This window comes from Lepidothrix coronata, unplaced genomic scaffold (genome assembly GCF_001604755.1).
Source record: "Lepidothrix coronata isolate B3197 unplaced genomic scaffold, Lepidothrix_coronata-1.0 Scaffold85, whole genome shotgun sequence".
NCBI classification, from domain to species: Eukaryota; Metazoa; Chordata; class Aves; order Passeriformes; family Pipridae; genus Lepidothrix; species Lepidothrix coronata.
Window position 1 is genome coordinate 1,505,556 of NW_016690265.1, and position 18,974 is coordinate 1,524,529.

Here is an 18,974-nt window from a genome sequence, read left to right on the forward strand (position 1 = left end):
CAGTATACTGAAGCCACTTAAGATCATTTATCACTACTAAGGACCTATGCTTTCTACAGCTGAAGTAGCTTAGGCTCAGTACCAGAGAGGAGAGAAAATTCTTACTTCTTCATATGGTTATTTGAACTTTCTAGGAGGTATGTCCTCTCCCTAGGAGAAGGAACAACAGGAGGAATTCAGTTATTTTAGAACATGAATAGCAGAAAATAGTATTTTTCAACATAGAGCATATATATTCATTAGTTACAAATCTGAGGTGAGTTTGGAAATTAAACACTTCACTGCAAAGTTAAGTATTTCTGTTCATTTTACATTATTACATTCCTACTCACCTGACCAAGTACTTCAATTTAACAAGCTTAAGAGCCATTTACCAGCCCAACTGCACACTTGCATGCCCTGAGAACACACCTTATTGTGCCAACTATGAGAGTTTTACAAAATTTTTAAAGGCAAGTTTTTTGCTCTAGGACATGCAATTTTAACAAGCCTCGGAAATTCAACTTAAAGGAATTTTTGGTTCTATAGTAATGCATGCTCAAGTTACAAGGGCTACCTGATCCAAATAACATTAAATGTTAAACACAATGGCCACTGTGCATGGAGCACTTCAGGAGCATACCATCACCTGGTAACACTGAAGTCCATATTTTGATTCGGGTAAGTATCCTTAAAACAAGTATGATGAATAACATTCTCAAAAAACCCCCTGCAAGGCAAGCTATTATGCAAAAGTAAACAATTTAAAAGCTGAAAAGAGAGAAGGGGAAACCCAACACACTATGTTTACATTTTAAGGATTTAGAGCAGCACATCAGGAGTCTCGGCCTCTGGATCAGTTTTATTATTGTGCACTAAGGAAGAATTTCACAGAGGCTCTGTGTTGACTGTGCTTCAAGCACATCTGATTTCTGCCACTCTAAGCACACACTACAGCAGTTAAAGTAACCTTGAAGCTCTACAAAATAGGACATGACAGTTAAGCCACAAGCACCTGTCACATGCGTTTTAAGATCCCATTTAAGATCTTTCATGCTACTTGTACATCACAACACTACTTCATATCATTTATTTTAACCTACAATTGCAGTCTAAATACCCTTATAACATTTATATTTTAAAAAGGACAAGTTATAAACTAGCTGAAATAAGGTTGCCCAGCATTAGCTGAAGTTCAGAAAATTTTTACTCCTACTGAGCAATTTATACCACAGTATTCTTGTCTGAATGCTGCAAAGACCACCAAGTTCTCCTCCTCCTTACTGTTAATGTTCATTAGCCTAGAAGGCAGGCAAAGCACACACTGATCAACATAAAACAGAACTGAAAGCTGAGAGTTAAAATATTATTAGATGAAGAAAAAAGCCTCACACACTATCAACAGCCTGGCCTAAAAACACCTGGAATCTGCAAAACTCCATCACAGAAGGACAGTACCTTTTGCAGGGCTTAAATTGCTCAACCCCTGGCCTTAAAGGCTCCATTAAATTCTGCATTTATAAAACCTGTAAGTGTAATTGGTGGCCCAAGCAATCATAAATGGAATTTCTGAGTTGTGACAAACTTGTCTACCTCTTGCATGAGAAAAGGGACCACATGGGGCTATGTGACTTCTAGTTTTACTGTTCAGGCTGGGCTGAGGGAAGGGAGTTTCTTCAGCAGGAGGACAGAAATATTACTAAGTGTGGTATTGCAGCCTCCTGCTACATGCATCCCTCCTGGGTAAGGACAAGGTGGAAGGAGAAGAGGCTCAAGACCCACCCAGGCACCAGTGACCACCAGTGAAGCACTAGTGCATCCAGAAGGGACACACTGAGCCAGGTTCTGATGCAACTTGAGTGTCTACCCAAGTGTGAAATGTACCATTCCTCATCCCCCTTACACCAATGTGCACAGTGTGTTCTCTTCCTACTGCACTGAAGTACTATGTCCTTTCAAAAATGAAATAAAAGCTACCTCATTTTACACTTATATATAGTTACATACAAAAAATTCTGCACGTAAAATTTCAACACTTTGATATTTCTGATCAAGGCAGAGTGTATAGTGATGCCAGTGGTCCTGGAATGCTAGGCTACTGAAAATGCTACTGAAAGTTAAACATGAGGTCCCCATTTTTGCAAACCCCAAGATGCCAAAACATCCCCCTTCTCCCTTTTTAGAGGAAAACAGACATAATTAAAGGCTTGCACTTACAGAGAAAGAACTGGAAAGAGGCACTAAGACAAAAGTGCCTGCATTTAGCTGTTCTACAAGAGTCACACCCTTCTCACTTGATAACTGTGCTACATAGACAAGCCTCAACTCACTCATACATACTTGGGGCCTTGCTACAACTTATCCACTCAAAATAACAAGTTGTCAAACCAGCAGTCTGATTAGGGGGGAAAAAATAAAATTCTTAAATTCCAGGCTTCCTTTGGCAATAACTGCAAAACAATTCATGTCAAAGAATGTTTGTGCTGTGTTCAAATTAAAACCAGAGGGTGCTTCCCTACTACAGGAGAAACATGTTTGACAATCTAAAGATATCCATTGTCAAATCATCCTGTATACCTTGCATTAATTAAGCAGAATTCAATTAAACACAAATTCAGTTCAGATGAGTTCACTGGCTTTCATGCAGCTGGAAGCAATGCTCCAAGGTTGAACAAAGAAATTTATTCAAACAGCTGCAAAAAAGTTAAATCCTCTCTCCTATCCCAGTTTCCAAAGCATTCTGCATTTTTGCTTCCCCCTTCTTTATAAGGCCCAGAAGACAGGATTTTTGGACCAAAAAAAATAAACTGCCAAGATTAGCTCCAAAATGTTTTAGTTACACTTAAAATAGTTGTTGAAATTATGTTTTAGTTTACATCAGTTTATCATTTTTTGTATCATTTGAGCACTTGAGTGCTTAGTCACTTGGTTGAAGTTTACAAGGTTGCCACATAAATAATGGAGTTATCAGCACACAGAACCCCTGCACTGGCTGCTCAGTACACAGTGAGAGCAAGCAGGAACAGTTCCACTTAAGAAATGAGGATACATTTGCTATTTTCTCAAAGCTATATGAAGACAGTTAAAAAAATGAAAGTACTATTAAGCAAACATTTAGATCAACGGAACAGTCATTTCACAGAGCTCTGAATGAACCAAGTTCATTTTTTTAATTACTGCAAGTTCAAGACTCCTACAAAAGGCTAAATAGGTGGATAAAGTGTGTCATATCAGTATTGCAACTTAAAAAAACCCAAACAATAAATGGAAAGCCACCAAGGCTTCTGCTTCACACAGGGTGCTGCAGCTGAGACAAGCTCTTCACGTTTTTTGCAGTTTTACTGTTAAAAAGCCAAAGTAGCAGTTTAGCCACTACAGGTTTATCGAAAACACACTGTCAGCAAGACACATACTTTGACAGCAAAATTAAGTTTAACACAGAGAGACCTATCTATTACTTATCCTGTTGATGACTTGTACTATAAATTGTATTTCATCTCTGACTACCTTCTACTGCACTTCAGAGTTAAGAACTCCTGTTCAGGAGCTGCATTTTGTTCTCCATCACTTCATTATTACAACAGACCTAATCTCCAAGGTACCACCTTATTTGCTAGCTAATGCTAATATTTACTTGAACTATTTAATTGCATATTTAAACCAGACAGGTGATGCCTGATCAAAGTATTTTCCTTAAAGTCAGATACACAACACTGCAGATGTGTTCACATGGCAAAGGAATCTCAAAAATCTATGGTGGGATCCCCAACACTGGGAACAGTGCAGAGAAGCTATAACCATGACAACAGCGAGTCGCCAAGAAAAAGAGACTTCGACACCTCCTGGTATCAAAACAACAAGTCTAAACTTCATCCTGTGTTGCCCAAATACAAACAGTATTTTTCGCTCCAAACTGACACTTTCAATCTTGATCACTGAAGAGCAAATTTGAAACCAGCTCCTTCTGCTACACATACGTAAAAATGACTCAGATTAGAAAATTATTCAAGAACTAAGAAAACCAAAGACTCCAAGACCTAAAGAAAAACATGTTAAAATAATTATTTCTTTTGGTCTCTGCCTGCACAGAAAGGTGGACAACTCCGAACACCTAGATATGAAGAAACTAGTAAGACCTGAAAGAACTTTAGTCTCATTTACTCCTCATTTTCTTTGAACAGGCTTTCCTGAAAGTGGCCATATTAATTTCTGCCATAGACAACTTTTTTCATTTAACAAAAAATTCTTTAATCCTTTGCTTCAAAATGCACAGTAAAAAACTCATTCATCTGATCACTGAATCCTGGTAAATTCCCACACGGATTCCAGAAACAGTCAACATCCAAACCAACGTACTGCCCATCAGCACTGGGCGTCCTTCCTGCTGTTCTCTCCCTTCCACAATAAAGTCCCCAGATGGGAGAGGCTTCTTGACACTGTCGATTCCCAGATAACTCTTCTAAAATAGGGAAGATACCTCTTGCTTTTTGCAAACTTAAATCATTCCCATTTCAAAACGGAAATTCCCCTCTACACATATACACAAGTCTTCACCCTTGTAATTTTCACGACAAAAGCTCATTTCATCTCAGGGTTGCAGCTGCATTTGCTATAAGCCAATTTTATTCCTTCACCCAAAATCCCCAGCAGTCATCATACTAAAGTATTCTTATGGATGCAAGTTTGAAGCAAGTTATTTTCTCTAATATGTATATATACACCACACTGAATTCAAAAAGTCTTTCTGAACATCAGAAACCCCACAAAAGATGAGTTTTCTGCACTAATCCAGCTTAAACCTGGTACCTCCTTATCTTCTTCCTGTGTGTACTGATCTCACAGGAAGTTTCTTGGGTGGAGACTTGAGAAAGTTTTAAAGATCCTCTGAACTGTATCTGAATTACTAGTTTAGTTCTCTTTCACATGCCCATTTTTACTGTCCAAAGAAACAGACCTAAACCAGACTATAGTTCCAGAGAAAAACCTCAGCCCTGGCACACCTTCATCCCCTTAAAGCTGGAGAGTTCACACACACCACTCAGCACAGCAATTAATTGCAACTTGTAACATACTCTACTTACCCTTATTGACATAATCAAACCAAGTTAAAAGACTCCCATAACTGAGATAGGCAAGGCGGCTGAGTGACCAGACTCCAGTCCAAGGGGGCCAATAACAGCAGCATGACACAACTAGTCTTGGAAGTTACACCTTATCCCAAAAGGAAAAGGGTTAGTTATGTAAAACCACACTATGACATAGTGGCTTGGCACAAAAAGTCAAGATATAGTCTGCATTAAAAGCCCTCATAGCAACGAACTTGCACTGTCTACAAAAAATAAACTAAGCGCTGAACCTCGAGTGCTCACTCCAATGAAGAATGCAGAAAAACAAGTCCAGAAGAGAATAATTGTTTCTTAAATAGTCTCCTGAACATCCACCCAGTGATCATCGTGATCAAACATTTTCTAAGAACTATATCTCTTCTAGTTTCATGTACTTAACAGCACTGGCATGCCTACCTCAAGTGTGGCACACAAACCTGATCCCAACTCTGATGCTATCTACCTCCAGCCACACCATCATTTTTGAGTTCTGCCAGACTCAGCGCATCAATATTGAGACCCTCATATAGAGAAGAGACCTAATCAATACAAAACAACTGCACAAAGATGGAGCTGGCCATCTACAGGCAATGCATCTGAGAACTGGTGAAAAGGAAGGGAAAATATGCCCAAAAGAGTACATGATATTAACACACTTCACTAGTTGAGGCTGAGTGACATGAGCCACATAAGGGAAGGCTGGAATATTCATGAACTTGATTGAAATGATATCATGGGCACATTTATAGAAAAGCACAAGGTCACACTATCAAACTGCATCACGAGGAACTCATCAGTTGGAAGGGTCAGAGCAGGACAAGAAAAACAAGTGACTGCAGTCACCAACACAATACAGCCGTAAAAGGAGAGAGAATAAAAGCAAAGAGAAAAAAAAAATGTAGTGTATTAAGAAAAGAGTTGGAGGTAGGAAAGGTTCAGCTGGTTTATTTAGCATAGGCAAAAGGACAGTCAGCAATACCTTTCTCTAAACGTGCACACTGTAGAGGGGTCAAGTGGAAGGAAGAGCTAAAGAACCAGCTCCAGAGAAGACACAATTTGGACAAGTGATATAATCAGCATGAATAAGTTTAAGAAATCACTCACAACCTTATTCTTCACGGCAGTTTTCTGACATAAACCAACCATTTTGGGAATGAATAATAAAATCCAGTTCCAATTAAAACCCACATTAACTGGTGCTCACATATTAATCTTAACAGAAACCAAAACACATTAACTTCTGTTTTATTCACTTGCCTTCTGCAGTAGGTTGAAGCCTGGGAACCTATGTAACCTTTTAACAAGAGACTTCAGCTTGGCTATACATCTGACAGCTATCACTTCTTGGAAATTGATGTTTCTACAGTATTTAAGTCTAACCAAGAAGGCTGAGGAATAGAAACTAATAGGGTGGGGAGCGTTGCACAAGAACAAACTTGTCAAAAATCTCAGAACATATTTAAATAGATCACACAAAAAATATTTTGACCACAAGCTGGTCAGTGAAGGGTGAAAGCAGCCTTACTCTGTGTACACAAAGCCTTTTCAGATGGAGAAAAAAAAAAATCAAAGTAGGTATGAGTCATATTAAGGAACTGAAATATGACTGATCTGGAATTGACATGTGGAAGGGGAAGGAGCTTTAATGCAGAGGGAGTTAACAGCAGCGCTCATAGTTCACTAACAGTTCCACTGAGGTTTGTTCTTACAGATTAGAGGTTATTACAAATACGACTGTTCACTGAAAATGCATTTCAACATCCTGCCCCTCCTCTTCATTTCCTTCTCTGTAATCCCTTGGTTTACAGTTTCCAAGCATGAACTTCAAGGACCAAGTTATTTCTGCTGTAACCCAAAGGTAAGACTACTAATATGCATTTCAAACTATATTATCATTACAAAACTGGACTTGACCCTCACTCCGAATGAATATAAATCAAATGATCCCCCACAGAAAGAACGATTCAGTCCATTTCACAATAAAGGAAGAACTTCACCACTACAGAAGGAAAAAAAAACAACAAAAACACCCCAGTATGACAGCAGCTAAAGCAGCCAAGCAGTACTGCTTGCAATATCTCCTGTAAGATATCAAAGCAAAAAAAAAAAGGTTGTGTTGGGTTTGGTTGGGTTTTTTTTTAGATAAACAGAGAAGAAATTCAAAGTGTCCCAAACCTGTCACTTGTTACACTCTGCAGACAATATGTTGTAGCACTAAGTCTGGATCTCTTTCCTATTTAGGTCACAGTTCCTGCTACTCCCACAAGTTACTGCAGGACAGAAAAACACCTCACATTGCCACTATTAGTTGCAATGAACGCAGCAGGATATTGATTTTTGTTTTGCAGGACTGGCAGCTGGTTTCGCCACTATTTAGAACAAGAGTCTGAACTGAAGTTATTTCACAGGTGCATGAGAAACTCCCAAAGTAGAAGATCCAGCATGTATCAACAGACTCACACCTGAAGAAAAAAACAGCATTTATGCCTAAAAAGACATTTGAAACCAAAGGCCATCTCAAGAACATCAACCTTACAAACAGTGCTGGCCAGGGAAATAATAATTGGAAGAGACAGGCATTGAGAGCTATTCATAGACCTAGAGCATACACTAAAAAGGTTGCAGAGGACATTCCCTCCTTCCCCCTCCAATGCTGGCATCCCCTCCTGAAGTACAATAGCATGCTTTTTTTAACCCATAGCTTTAAGGCACTAACTTCCAGACTATCAAACTGCTGACAGTGGTAAAGGAAGAAAAAAAAATAGCCCTAAATTCTGCTTGGGAATAGACCTCTTGGGCAGTTTTTACCCTTTTTGTCACCATCATCTACCTTCTGACTGTGCCACACACCCTACTTGTGAGACTTGTCTCATGGCTCCCCAGAGGTCTTCATATTTTTCACAATATGTACTAGGACAGAAAAAGCCAGAACCATGCTAAGTGGATTACAATTTAACACAGTAACATTAAACTTTCAGAACCACAGTCTGCAGAAACAGACTCACTAGAAAAATACAAGTACAAGCCATAACAAGTGCTGCTTCAGTAAGTGCTGATCCCATTTCAGTAAAGAAGACCCCATTTGAGCCAGTTTGGGTAGTGGAATGGTCCTTTTTGTTACAACAGTGGTGACCGGGAGCAAATAGTGGGCAGGGAGATGTTGAGGGAGTTCACATGATAACACAGATGCTGGACACTCTCAGGCCTGGCCCTCAAACATGCTATGGCTACAACTGAGCCATCCAGCAAATGTCAGGGTCACTAGATCCACTGGAACTTTCTGGTGGAAGGCAGAGAATATTTCTCACTGCCATAGTGAAAACAGAGCAGGACTTACCCACGCTCAGCACCAGAAAGGTTTTCTGGACAGTTAATTCTCTACAAGGGAATTTAAACAGGATTTTGACACCAGACCAAAGAACTTGAAAAATCCCCAAACGGAAAGCAGCAAAGCAAGGAGAGCAAAGAGAACTCAGAGCAAAGCCAAAAGGGACTCACAGAACAGTAACATACATCAAATGGAACGTGAAGAGTGGCAAGCTGCACAAACTACTTAATTCTGCACATGTCCTGGTCTCACACAGTAATATAAAAAGAATTACTCCTGCTTCCAACATTCCATTCTGTTGTCCTCCCTCCAAAAGAACGAGAGCTTACAGCAGCAAATAATAGCCCATAACATCCTTATAAAACACAAGCACAGGCAGGCACACACAGACCCAGTAAAACAAGGAAAGAAGCTGGCAACACTTAGGAGGAAAAAAGTTTTTAGACCATGTGGAACTAGTCAGCAGACATCATACCAGCTTGCCAATTCCCAGTGAACACAGACATGCATTTTGTAAGGATGCTGAACTGCCATTTGACTCCCAGTTGAACAGTTCCATACTTTAGGTTTGTACCATGTAAGAGCCATCCTGGAAGAAAAAGCCTTATGTGCCGACAGTAAGATTTCCTTTCTCAAGGCCTGTTACTGAAGGAGCTTTTCAAGCTTGAGTACCTTTTTTTTTTTTTTAAAGAACACAGATGGGCAGAAGAGCATCCAAATTCAACAGTAACACAGACCAGAGGTTCTTCAAACCCTTTGTCAAGCCATCAGAATAACCCCTTCAGGCAACAAAATTCAAGGTAAGAAAAACAGTCATCTGTCTTTGAAAAATAACTAGGTCAAGAAAATGCTCTGCTGTGGTTAGAAAAAAACCCACAAGGCCACTTCTTAACAAACTTTATGACCTGTACAGCCCTGGTTTGGAATGTAGTTGTCAGTTATGTTTCAGCATGGAAAACTTAAATCTGTTCTTGACAGAGAGATCATTTAAGGAGCAAGATGGGAAAAAAATGTTCCCCTCTAATAGTGCTCAGCCTAAAAAGCTATTTCTAACAAATTAAGGACTCCATTAATTAGCAATTAGAGCTATAAGTACCTTTTTATCATAATGAAAACGGGAATTACACTATATCTGGATTACCCAAGCTCAGATGCATCTGAAATGGAGTCCCAGATGGACAGCAATTCCCAGCCCCCCTCTCCCCCTTTTTTTAAGCTACCTAAGTAATTCACCTTGTTCATGGCAGGAAGAGGCAAAAGCATTAAATTTAAGACTTGCATTATCTCCAGCAATTTAGCAAACTGCAGATTCATCCTCAGATATTTACACTGACACCACAGTAAAACAAGTCTCAGTTAATTGGGCCTGTTTATTAAAACAGGATTGGAAAAATTAAAACTGAGTTCAAATTCAAACCTGTAGGTAAAGGCTGAAGGTACTGGGACAGGACCATAAGTCTGAGATCACACAAGAAGCTTCAGATGTGCACTAGAGCTCTCAGGAAAAGCTTTCCTGCTCTAAGATACCTATTTTGAAAGGCCTTCCTTCTCATAATGGCTGTTCCTCGGGAAAGTTACAGATGTTAACAGCTCTACTGTCAAAAATCTTCATCAGTAACAGAAGGAATTCCCCTAGTTTTACACCATCCACAGCTATACATGAACTCCATCAGAAGCACTGAGAGAGCATGGATTTGGAAGACCACTTGTGTTCAGTAGAGACATCAAATGCCACGGGCAGGACTCTCCCACTGAATAGAAACTGAGTTCTGATAATTAAGGACCCCAGGCTACTCTCAAAACAAGCCAAATTACTGGCAACTGGAAACTTCTAGCTTGCTGAAGTCATTATTTGTAGTACTTTGAACTAAGGCAAAGCAACATAATCCTTGATATATCAAGGATCCTTCTTCTGCTCATCTAAATCAATATGAAGCTAGTGCTACATGCACACCAGTATGGGCAAAACATATCTCTTGTCTCCCCAACTATAATAATTATTTTTAATAGATTAAAGCTTAATCTCTGCTGTCCCAGAATATACTCACAAGAACTAAGTGAATAAAAAAAAAAAAAAGCCCAACATGTAACCCTGTGAGAGCAATTCATGCTGCTTTTGTACCACGATATAAAAAGTTGGCATTTAAAGGTTTCATGTGTTAGATCAAATTATAAACTGAGTAGAAAATGTTTCTCTAAACCATCCCACTAAGAAGAAAAATACCTGTCAGATGCTAAAGCTTAGCAGGAGCAGGACACTAATTATCCATGATTCATTAGCCATCCCACAAGTCTGTTATTGCTTCCTCATATGGAAAGTTCTTAAGGACTGTCATATTCTGAAGCCTGGCAGTCAGATGACTCACTTTGAGACAAAACATTATTACCAAAATATAATGCCTGTTCCATACAGACATTGTAATCACCATTGTATTTGAAAGATGAAAACAAGGAAAAGGAATTCAGCTTCCCTTCCTCTGAGTCCTCCTCATACAAAACTCAAACCACAGGGGTGGCAATGGGAGGGGAGTGAGGAAGGGAAAAACAAACACTGAAGTGGTTTCTACAACCAAACCCTCCATAATTTCAAAGCAGAATATATGCACACCACTAACATGCTGCAGGATGACCACATGAAAGCACAGCTTCAGAGAAGATAATGCGTTACCACCAATGCCTTGCACACTGCCATTTGCTTGAGGACACCCTTAAAAAACTGAATATAAGAATTCAAGTATTTGGAGAATCCAAACCTAAAATTACACAAGAGTGGATGTGAAAAGAATGAAGTTTTTCACAGTTAGCATGTCTTCACCTACATAACAAAATTAAACACAAAAAAACTAAAGCAAGTGATGAAGGAAGACCTGTAATTCAGAACAAGAAGAGACAGTTTAACAGTTACTTTTTTTCCACTTACAGAGCTTTCTGGAAAAAATTAATTCAAGTTCTCAATAAGCATTTTATTGAATGGGACAGGGGGGAGTCTCAATCTCAATTACATCCCAGATTAAGAAAGAATCGGGAGGAAGTTGACAAGTAGTTGTTTCAACATCCTATTTTGTATTTAATTAAAGATGCCCTCTTCTCCAGCTGTATCCAACTGCAGAATTTCTAGTTCAACTGTAGAACTACCCGAACTGTAAAGTTCAAGAAATTGATACAGCAAACATGAATTGCTATCTGAGGTGCTTCTACTTGAGGAAAAGAAAACCCTCTTTTTTTCAAAGGAAAAGAAGAAACACTGAAAGCCTTGAAATCCAGGCATCCTTCCCAGTTTAATTTGTTGGTATTCAACATCTACCATCAAGCAAAGAGGATCCAAACTCATCCACTCCAGTCTGCTGCTACACAGTCACCTACACCTCCCTGTTGCAATAACTGCACTCTACAGCCAGCACTGCTCTGCCAGGAAGCCCTCACAGCTTACACAACCTACTACACAGATTGCAAACAAGGTTTCACACACTGTTCAAAAGGAAAGTTAATTTCACAGGGCAGTGTCTCTGCAATTAAATCCACAGCATTTTTTCCCCCCATTTTGAGCTGAGCTACATGTNTACACACTTGGATAAAGCTCACCAGTTTTACATGAAAAGCCCAGACAAGTCAAGTAGCTACAGACCATAAAATCATCTGGGATCTTAAGCCCTATGAGAATCATTGTCAAGTTCAGTTATAACCTGTCCTGCCTTTCTTATAGACAGATATTAGAAGCTTTATACAGTATTTGCCTCCCTCTGAAAGAACGGTATAATCTATTATCTTTCTTCCATTTTAGGAAACTAAACTGTTCTCACTTGCACAAAAACCCATCATAGCACACTAACAAACTAAAACCCAAGCTTGAGTCTCTGCACCTCCCCATCAGCAGTACAAGCTCCTAATGTTTGCTCTCCCCAAGGCCCTTTAAAGTCACTCATGGCACAAAGGTTGTCCTCAGGCAATGCTGCTACACACATTTTGGTGAAAGACTCAGCTCTTCTTCCAAGAGTACTTCTGATTTCACCTGGTACAGCGTTTCAATTAATTTTTAAAAGTTAAAACGTAATTTGCTACATTGTTTTGCTAGTTATTAAGCATAATACCCAGTTTTAAAAATAAAGATTTTCAAGCACTTCAAATTAAAAAAACCATCTGGGAAGGGATGGAAAATGAACATCAGTTTTGCAACACCGCAGTGTTAATATGAACTATGTAATTATAGATAGGCCTTTTAACTGATTTTAACAAAGTCACTCTTGAAACAGAAAAATTTAGAGACCTCCTACGTTACTTTCACACAACAGATGTGCAGTTCATCTATTTAGGTTTAGAAGGATGAAAGAGCCATACAACTATGCCTGAAATGACAAAATCCAACTCAAAACTGATTGTCAGATAGTAACGTAACGCCCAGTGGAAAATACAGATTTCTGACAAGGTTACAAAGCTGTCTTTAAGCTGAAGTCAACTACTTATCCCACAAATGTATACTCTAAAAATAGTTTCACACCTCCCTGAAAATACTACTGCTATTTAAGCAAGTTCCTGCTCAAACAATGGACACAGCAAGAGACAAGCACTAGATGCTACACATGATTAAGAAATTTAAAAGAATGCTATACTGATTATAACAGTATAAAATAAAGTTGTGCTGGTCTGGGATGGGTTTTTTGTTTGGTTGGGGTTTTTTTACATGTTTGGAGTTTAAGTCTACTTACAGACTTTTTGCTCTGATGCAATACATGTTAAGGAACTTATTTTTTTTTTTTTTAAGTTTTGAAAACAGCAGTCGATTATTTTTAACATAAGAACTTCAACATAGTAAGCAGCATCTGTATAACACTTCACAAACAAGAGTAAATAAAGCTTAAGATGATTGAAAAGGTTTATCACTTTCTACAAAATATTCATTTCATTAACCTATTTTATTGGAGTACTTTGAAGAGGTTTAAATTATTCAGAGACCTAACTATTAGGAAAAGGAATAGTCTAAATGTTTGACTGGAAATGGAGATCCAGCTGAACACTTCAGCTGGTCCTACTCAAGTCCTCAAAGCTCTGCAAGAAGCTCTAAGTCCTTGACTATTATTTCTTGGAGCAAAAACCTACTGCTCATGTGTAATTCTAACTCATGAAAAAAAACCATTCCAGGCAAAAGCCCACTATCATTAGTAAGTGTTTCACAAAACAAAAAGGTGTAACTGGGTACAGGTTCCTGTGCTCTAGATACCACACTTAATACCTGCTATCCCTCCTCCTGCAAAAGCTGCTTTCAAATAGACTAAGAGAGCTCACACATTTTCATTAACTAGAGGACCAGGAAGCTTAAAGTTCTATTTCCAAGAAATATGATCATGACAGTAGGAAAGATCCAAAAATACATGACACTATCTTAAGTGAGTCTGAATGAATATTATAGCTTAAGCAAAACTGCCTTTGCTCCCCACAAAAGGCTCTTTATCTGCTAAGGAAACCACATTCCTGGAGGCATTTAAAAGGCTACAGTGGACCAAATACTAGAAAAACACATATTGTGGGAAGTAATCAGGCACTAACAGAGAATGAGACAGGATGATTTAAGACATCTTTCCTCACCCATGATTCCCCCAACTGGTTTTTACAGATTGACAGCACAAACTTTGCTGTACATTATTTTTTATTTAATTTAAGGATATGGGAGGTTTAATCATACTACACAGCAGATGCCTATTGCTCAACTTCAGAGAAGCAGATTTAACAAAGAGTTCAAGTCAAAATACTTGGAAATTTCTTAAGACATCTGTCACCCAGAGGCAGGTGCAGAGCTCAGTAATTTCTGAGCTGTTTCACAATCACAGTGGTGCTGGGACTGTCACTGGCCACCACTGAAGTTTGCTCAACAAGTCTCTCCCTTTTGTAAATGCCACAAGAATAGACATCTCAAGATGTCAAGAACCTACCTGTTCCTCTCCAAAGAGAATTTCTTCCTGATCTTAGCAATTCTCTGGCTTCTTAACTGATTTCCAATGAACAAATAAGATAGCTTGACCAACCTCTAGCAAATTGCAGCTGACTTGCACTTCATTATTCAAAATCCTGGAGGCATAGCAGTAGTTTACTTTCACTCTGCTGAAGCTTAGAAAACCTACAAGTATCTTATTGCATTCCTTTCCATTCAGACATCTGTCCTACAAGACATAAGGTTACCCTTAAAGAAAAAAAACCACACTTTGGAAATATTGAAGTCTTTAGCCTCTTACATGTAGGGGTACACTGTACAGGCAAACAAACATTTTTCTTGAGGTCCATTGCTAACAGTTTCTTTTCAGCTATAAATTATGTTTATGCCTAGAAGTGGATTTAAACCACTGATTTATTTAGCTGGACAATTTTGATATAATTTTTGATACAATATCTTGATATTTAAAATACAAATGATGTTACTGCTTGCTTTCTCGCTTTATGATCACTTACAGAAATTATTACCATGGGAAGAAAAAAAGTCCCAGAACTGTTTTTCAAAGCAAAAGGTAAGCCAGAATTAGTTCTATTTTTCACATGTTAAGTTAAAGGTTCCCCTGGGAATAGGTATTAAAACAGGTATTAAAGTTTCAAACAAGAACTAAAATTCTGCCCCTGGCTGAACTGCTTCCTTCATAGTTGTTCTTTTTGGTCCTTAAGCTAATACAAAGGGAAACTACCAGAGTTACATATTTATATTTGCTACCATTTTATTGATCCCAATCAAACCCAGCCCAATCCTTCTCCACATATTACTCATCTGTATTGCATTTTCCACAAACCATATTCCAAAAGCCAAGGGCATCAAGGGTGCCCTGCAGCAGAAGATACCCCCACATACAGTGCAAGGACATCTACCATCTATTTTATCAACACAGCACTGAATTTCAACGTGTCATTCACAGGTAGGGAAAAAAAAAAAAAAGAAATCAGACCTACATTCTGACCAAGAGATGCTGTAGTACACCTTGCAAGAGTACCACAAGAGCTTAAGGGATTAAAACCTGCAATCGCATTAAAGATCTTCCCCAAATCACACTACACTGGCAGGGCAGAGAACAGCCTTTGCTGACTCCACTGTATCCACAAGCAGAAATTACATCTACCCCAAATAACCTGTTTGTTCCCATTTTGACAGGAGGTTACAAGCTTTACATAAGCATCTCAAGCTATTTAAAGAAACATGGTTACTATTTACAGCACACAATCTGAATGAACTTCATGAGCCAGTACTTAACCTGCTTTAGCCAGTGCAGGCCTGACTCACAGGACACTCTGATTGCTTTGTAAGGGACTCTGTACCACTTATCTAGCACGTGCTAAAACAGCAGCCTGGGAGAAAGCCCAACATGAGAGAGCAGCTACTTCATTACATTACTCACATGCAGGAAAACTGTCTTTGCCATGTCCATTCTTGGATTCTACTTACAGGAGTAACACTGATTGTGCAGCTCAGGAACATTAATCCACTTTGCTGTAGCATAATCAAAATGAACAAATTTACTGTAACTATGCCTAACAGGGCATAACTCAAAATCTTCTGGACAACAAGAATTCTAGGAATCCAAGGAGAATGCTTTAGAGCCTATTGTACTTAAACTTAGTGAGGTCATGGCATGGCTAATTCATAAACCTGTCCACATACTGACCATTACAGTAACCTCAAGGGGCAAAAAAACCTCAAATCAATGCCTGATAGTTCTCAGATTGCAATCATGCATTCCGTTACTCTGGTTTAGATACTTATATGAAATAATTAGTATAACATCTATTCTCATTGGCTTCTGCAAACTGGCCCATGCAAAGGAAAACTCAAGTAAGTGGATGCAGAGGTTGGAGAAGAGAGATCAGGAGTTACACCAAGAAAGTCTCTGCAGGAAAAGCAGCACTCATCTGACCCAAGTTCAGTCACAGCACTGCTGATGTGTTCTGTCCTTGATTAAGTACTGCCTCCTCATCAAACCCTTCAGGGAAACATATTCAGCCCAAACAATCCCAACATTTTAAAACTGCCGTGGAAATCACTATCAACTAGTTCCTATGTTTATTCTCACATGTAAGTGATGCTTATTTTGCTGTTTTGGTTGAAGTTGACATCTTCCACTTACATGTTCACACTCACTCCTTTAAGAAAATCTCCTTAATATACAGAGACATCATTGCGACCTGCAGCATAAAGTCAATAATCATAAAGCAGAGCCAATTTGCGTTCAATTTACTTGAATAATCAAAGTTATACACGTGTTTTGCCTATTCAAGACCTTAAACTTCAAGAAAGACAATAAATCAAGCATTCAGGTATTTGCAGGTGACGATGACCTGTTTAGAAACATTAAACTCTAGTGTAACACTGTGAAGGTCCAAGACGTGGGGTTAAAAAGAGCAAACTATCAACAGAAAAGAGCTCTATCAGTACCTGTCAGAGTCTGAACCACCAATGCACACTCTGAAGCCCTCAAGATGCACTGTGGCAGCAGCCAGGCCATGCTGGAGGAAGTATCACATTGCACGTTCATTGTTCCTGCATCCCTCAAAGCAGCTGTTCTGGTCGGGCAGGGTGCCAGCTACAGCTTCGGCCTGACCTGGTGTGGCACTCAGGATCTGCCTCAGTACCAAGAAAATCCACTACTATAAAATCCAGATGACTTTAAACTATTTCTAAGAAGAGAAGCTCCCCCGGGCTAGGAAATCACAACTTCAGTCCCTGAGTTCCTTCACTGTTTAGAGACCCTTAAAACTTATCACTGTGCTGTCTTACCTAGTCTAATGTTAATTAATGCATGAGATGCCATAATATGGAATAGTTGAAACTATTACTTATGTGGTTAAAGCCAGGTATTTAGTATTAACTATTTAAACAGACCAAAGACCACTTCAGATAACACATTACTGTAGTTTGGGATTTTTAAGTACGATATCAGGATTATTACTTTTTGGAACCCCATGCCACCACATTGGGGGTGGAGCAGCACAAGAATGTTAAACACCAGGAAGGCTTCAAACTACAGTGTGTTGTCTGATCTGAAACAGAATTAAATCTCACTGTCACAGAAGGACTTGCTTACACACTAAAAAACACGTGCAACCTCTTGGCTGTTCTTTACTTGTCGCACCTCAGGATCAACTGACATAATTCATGAAGCAGAACACTGGAAAAAGCTCAGCAGTTTCCACTTCAGTAAAGAAACATTTCTGTCCTTGTACTGCAGTTACCAGTCTAAACACCACCTTTGCTCATTCTGTGGCAGCCTCTAAGTTGGAGCATATTAGCAGGGGAGCACAAGCCCAGAGAGGTTATTTGCCACACAATCATCTTCAAATTCCAGGGTGATGGATTTGCCTGCACTCCTCACTGAAACAGCTTATTTGGGTGTTTTAAAACCCATACAGCTCTTCCTGCTCACATAACCAAATAGAGAAAAGTAATTTTGAGCCCTGAGAGGCTGAAAACAGCTATCATATTTTGTTATCTTTTCCTACAGTATTTTCTTTGTTTTTACAGCTGTCTTCATGTTCTAGAAGGTCTGATGTTTCACAAGTTTGTATTTTCGGCTTCTAGTCCAGAAAAAGATCCTTCCAGAATTTCGCACTATGTGAGAGCTAAGCAGTGGTGTACAGCAGTCTGCCTGATCATTTCATTCTATTTCTACCTACATGAATCACTCTCTTTACTGGATATTTGACACAAGAACTGAAGATATGGCATATTCCTTCCCAAGAGGGCATGAAAACCTAAAACAGAGGGGGAATGAAGTGTGAAAGTCTGCGGAAGAATAAAACAAAATGAAAGTACAAAGAAATAAACAGTTTATGGTGTTAAGAGCTACCTGATTTCTTTCCTCCTTTTCAATAAAGGCACAAATTAGAATATTAAAGAGGAAGGAACAAGCCATGAACAAGCACAGAAATAAAGGATAGGTAGGGATAGATTAATAATCTGAATTTTCTCACCTATAAATTCTAAGCTTAAAAAGCAATGACAATGGAAACTTTGCTTTCAGAATCAGACTTTTGATTTTCTAGCAATAAAATTTAGCAAATAAGTAGGGACTGAAGCAGATCACCAAGTTCAGAACTCAACTAGCAAAAAAACCTGTTCAATAATGCAAAAAAATCCATAACAAACAATAACCAACACCAAAACAGAAACAAGAAAATAAAAAACATCAAACCAAAAAACACCTTTCATCCCCTTCTCCCTCTAAAGCTTCATCCAACCACAGCTATTCAAGATCTTCATTTAGATACAACAGCCCTTGCTTCAGGTTAAAGTAAATAAATCATTAATTCTGATAAATATTGATTTGAGAGAATTCCTTACTGAAAAGCCTTAAGCAACTTTGGCAGGTGTTTCAGCATCAACCTCTCAGGACTCCAGAGCACCAGCAGCAATATCTGCAGCCCCAAAACTTTGCTCTCCATGCAGTTGTGGCTCCAGTATATATGACTGCAGTATAAAGAATTCTCCCTTCCCAGCACCTTCAGATCTATCATCAGGCATAGCTGACCCATGTTAAGTTCTCCACAAGCAATCTTATCTAACTGCTGACCTGGTTTCGAGCAACTACTCGATAAGT

At 38.9% G+C, this 18,974-nt stretch overlaps 1 protein-coding gene across 9 annotated transcripts in view; it reads right to left on the bottom strand.

The window, feature by feature from the left end:
- The window catches only part of FAM53A (family with sequence similarity 53 member A), a 70,697-nt gene that overhangs the window by 16,147 nt on the left and 35,576 nt on the right, over positions 1 to 18,974 (bottom strand). For 8 of the 9 annotated variants that reach the window (XM_017820758.1, XM_017820765.1, XM_017820757.1 and 5 more), the window contains exon 5: positions 15,827 to 15,871. The exons of the other annotated variant lie outside the window; for it this stretch is intronic. In XM_017820758.1, the coding sequence (XP_017676247.1) occupies positions 15,827 to 15,871 (45 nt within the window). The remainder of the gene's footprint in view (positions 1 to 15,826; positions 15,872 to 18,974) is intronic. 9 annotated transcript variants of the gene reach the window in all.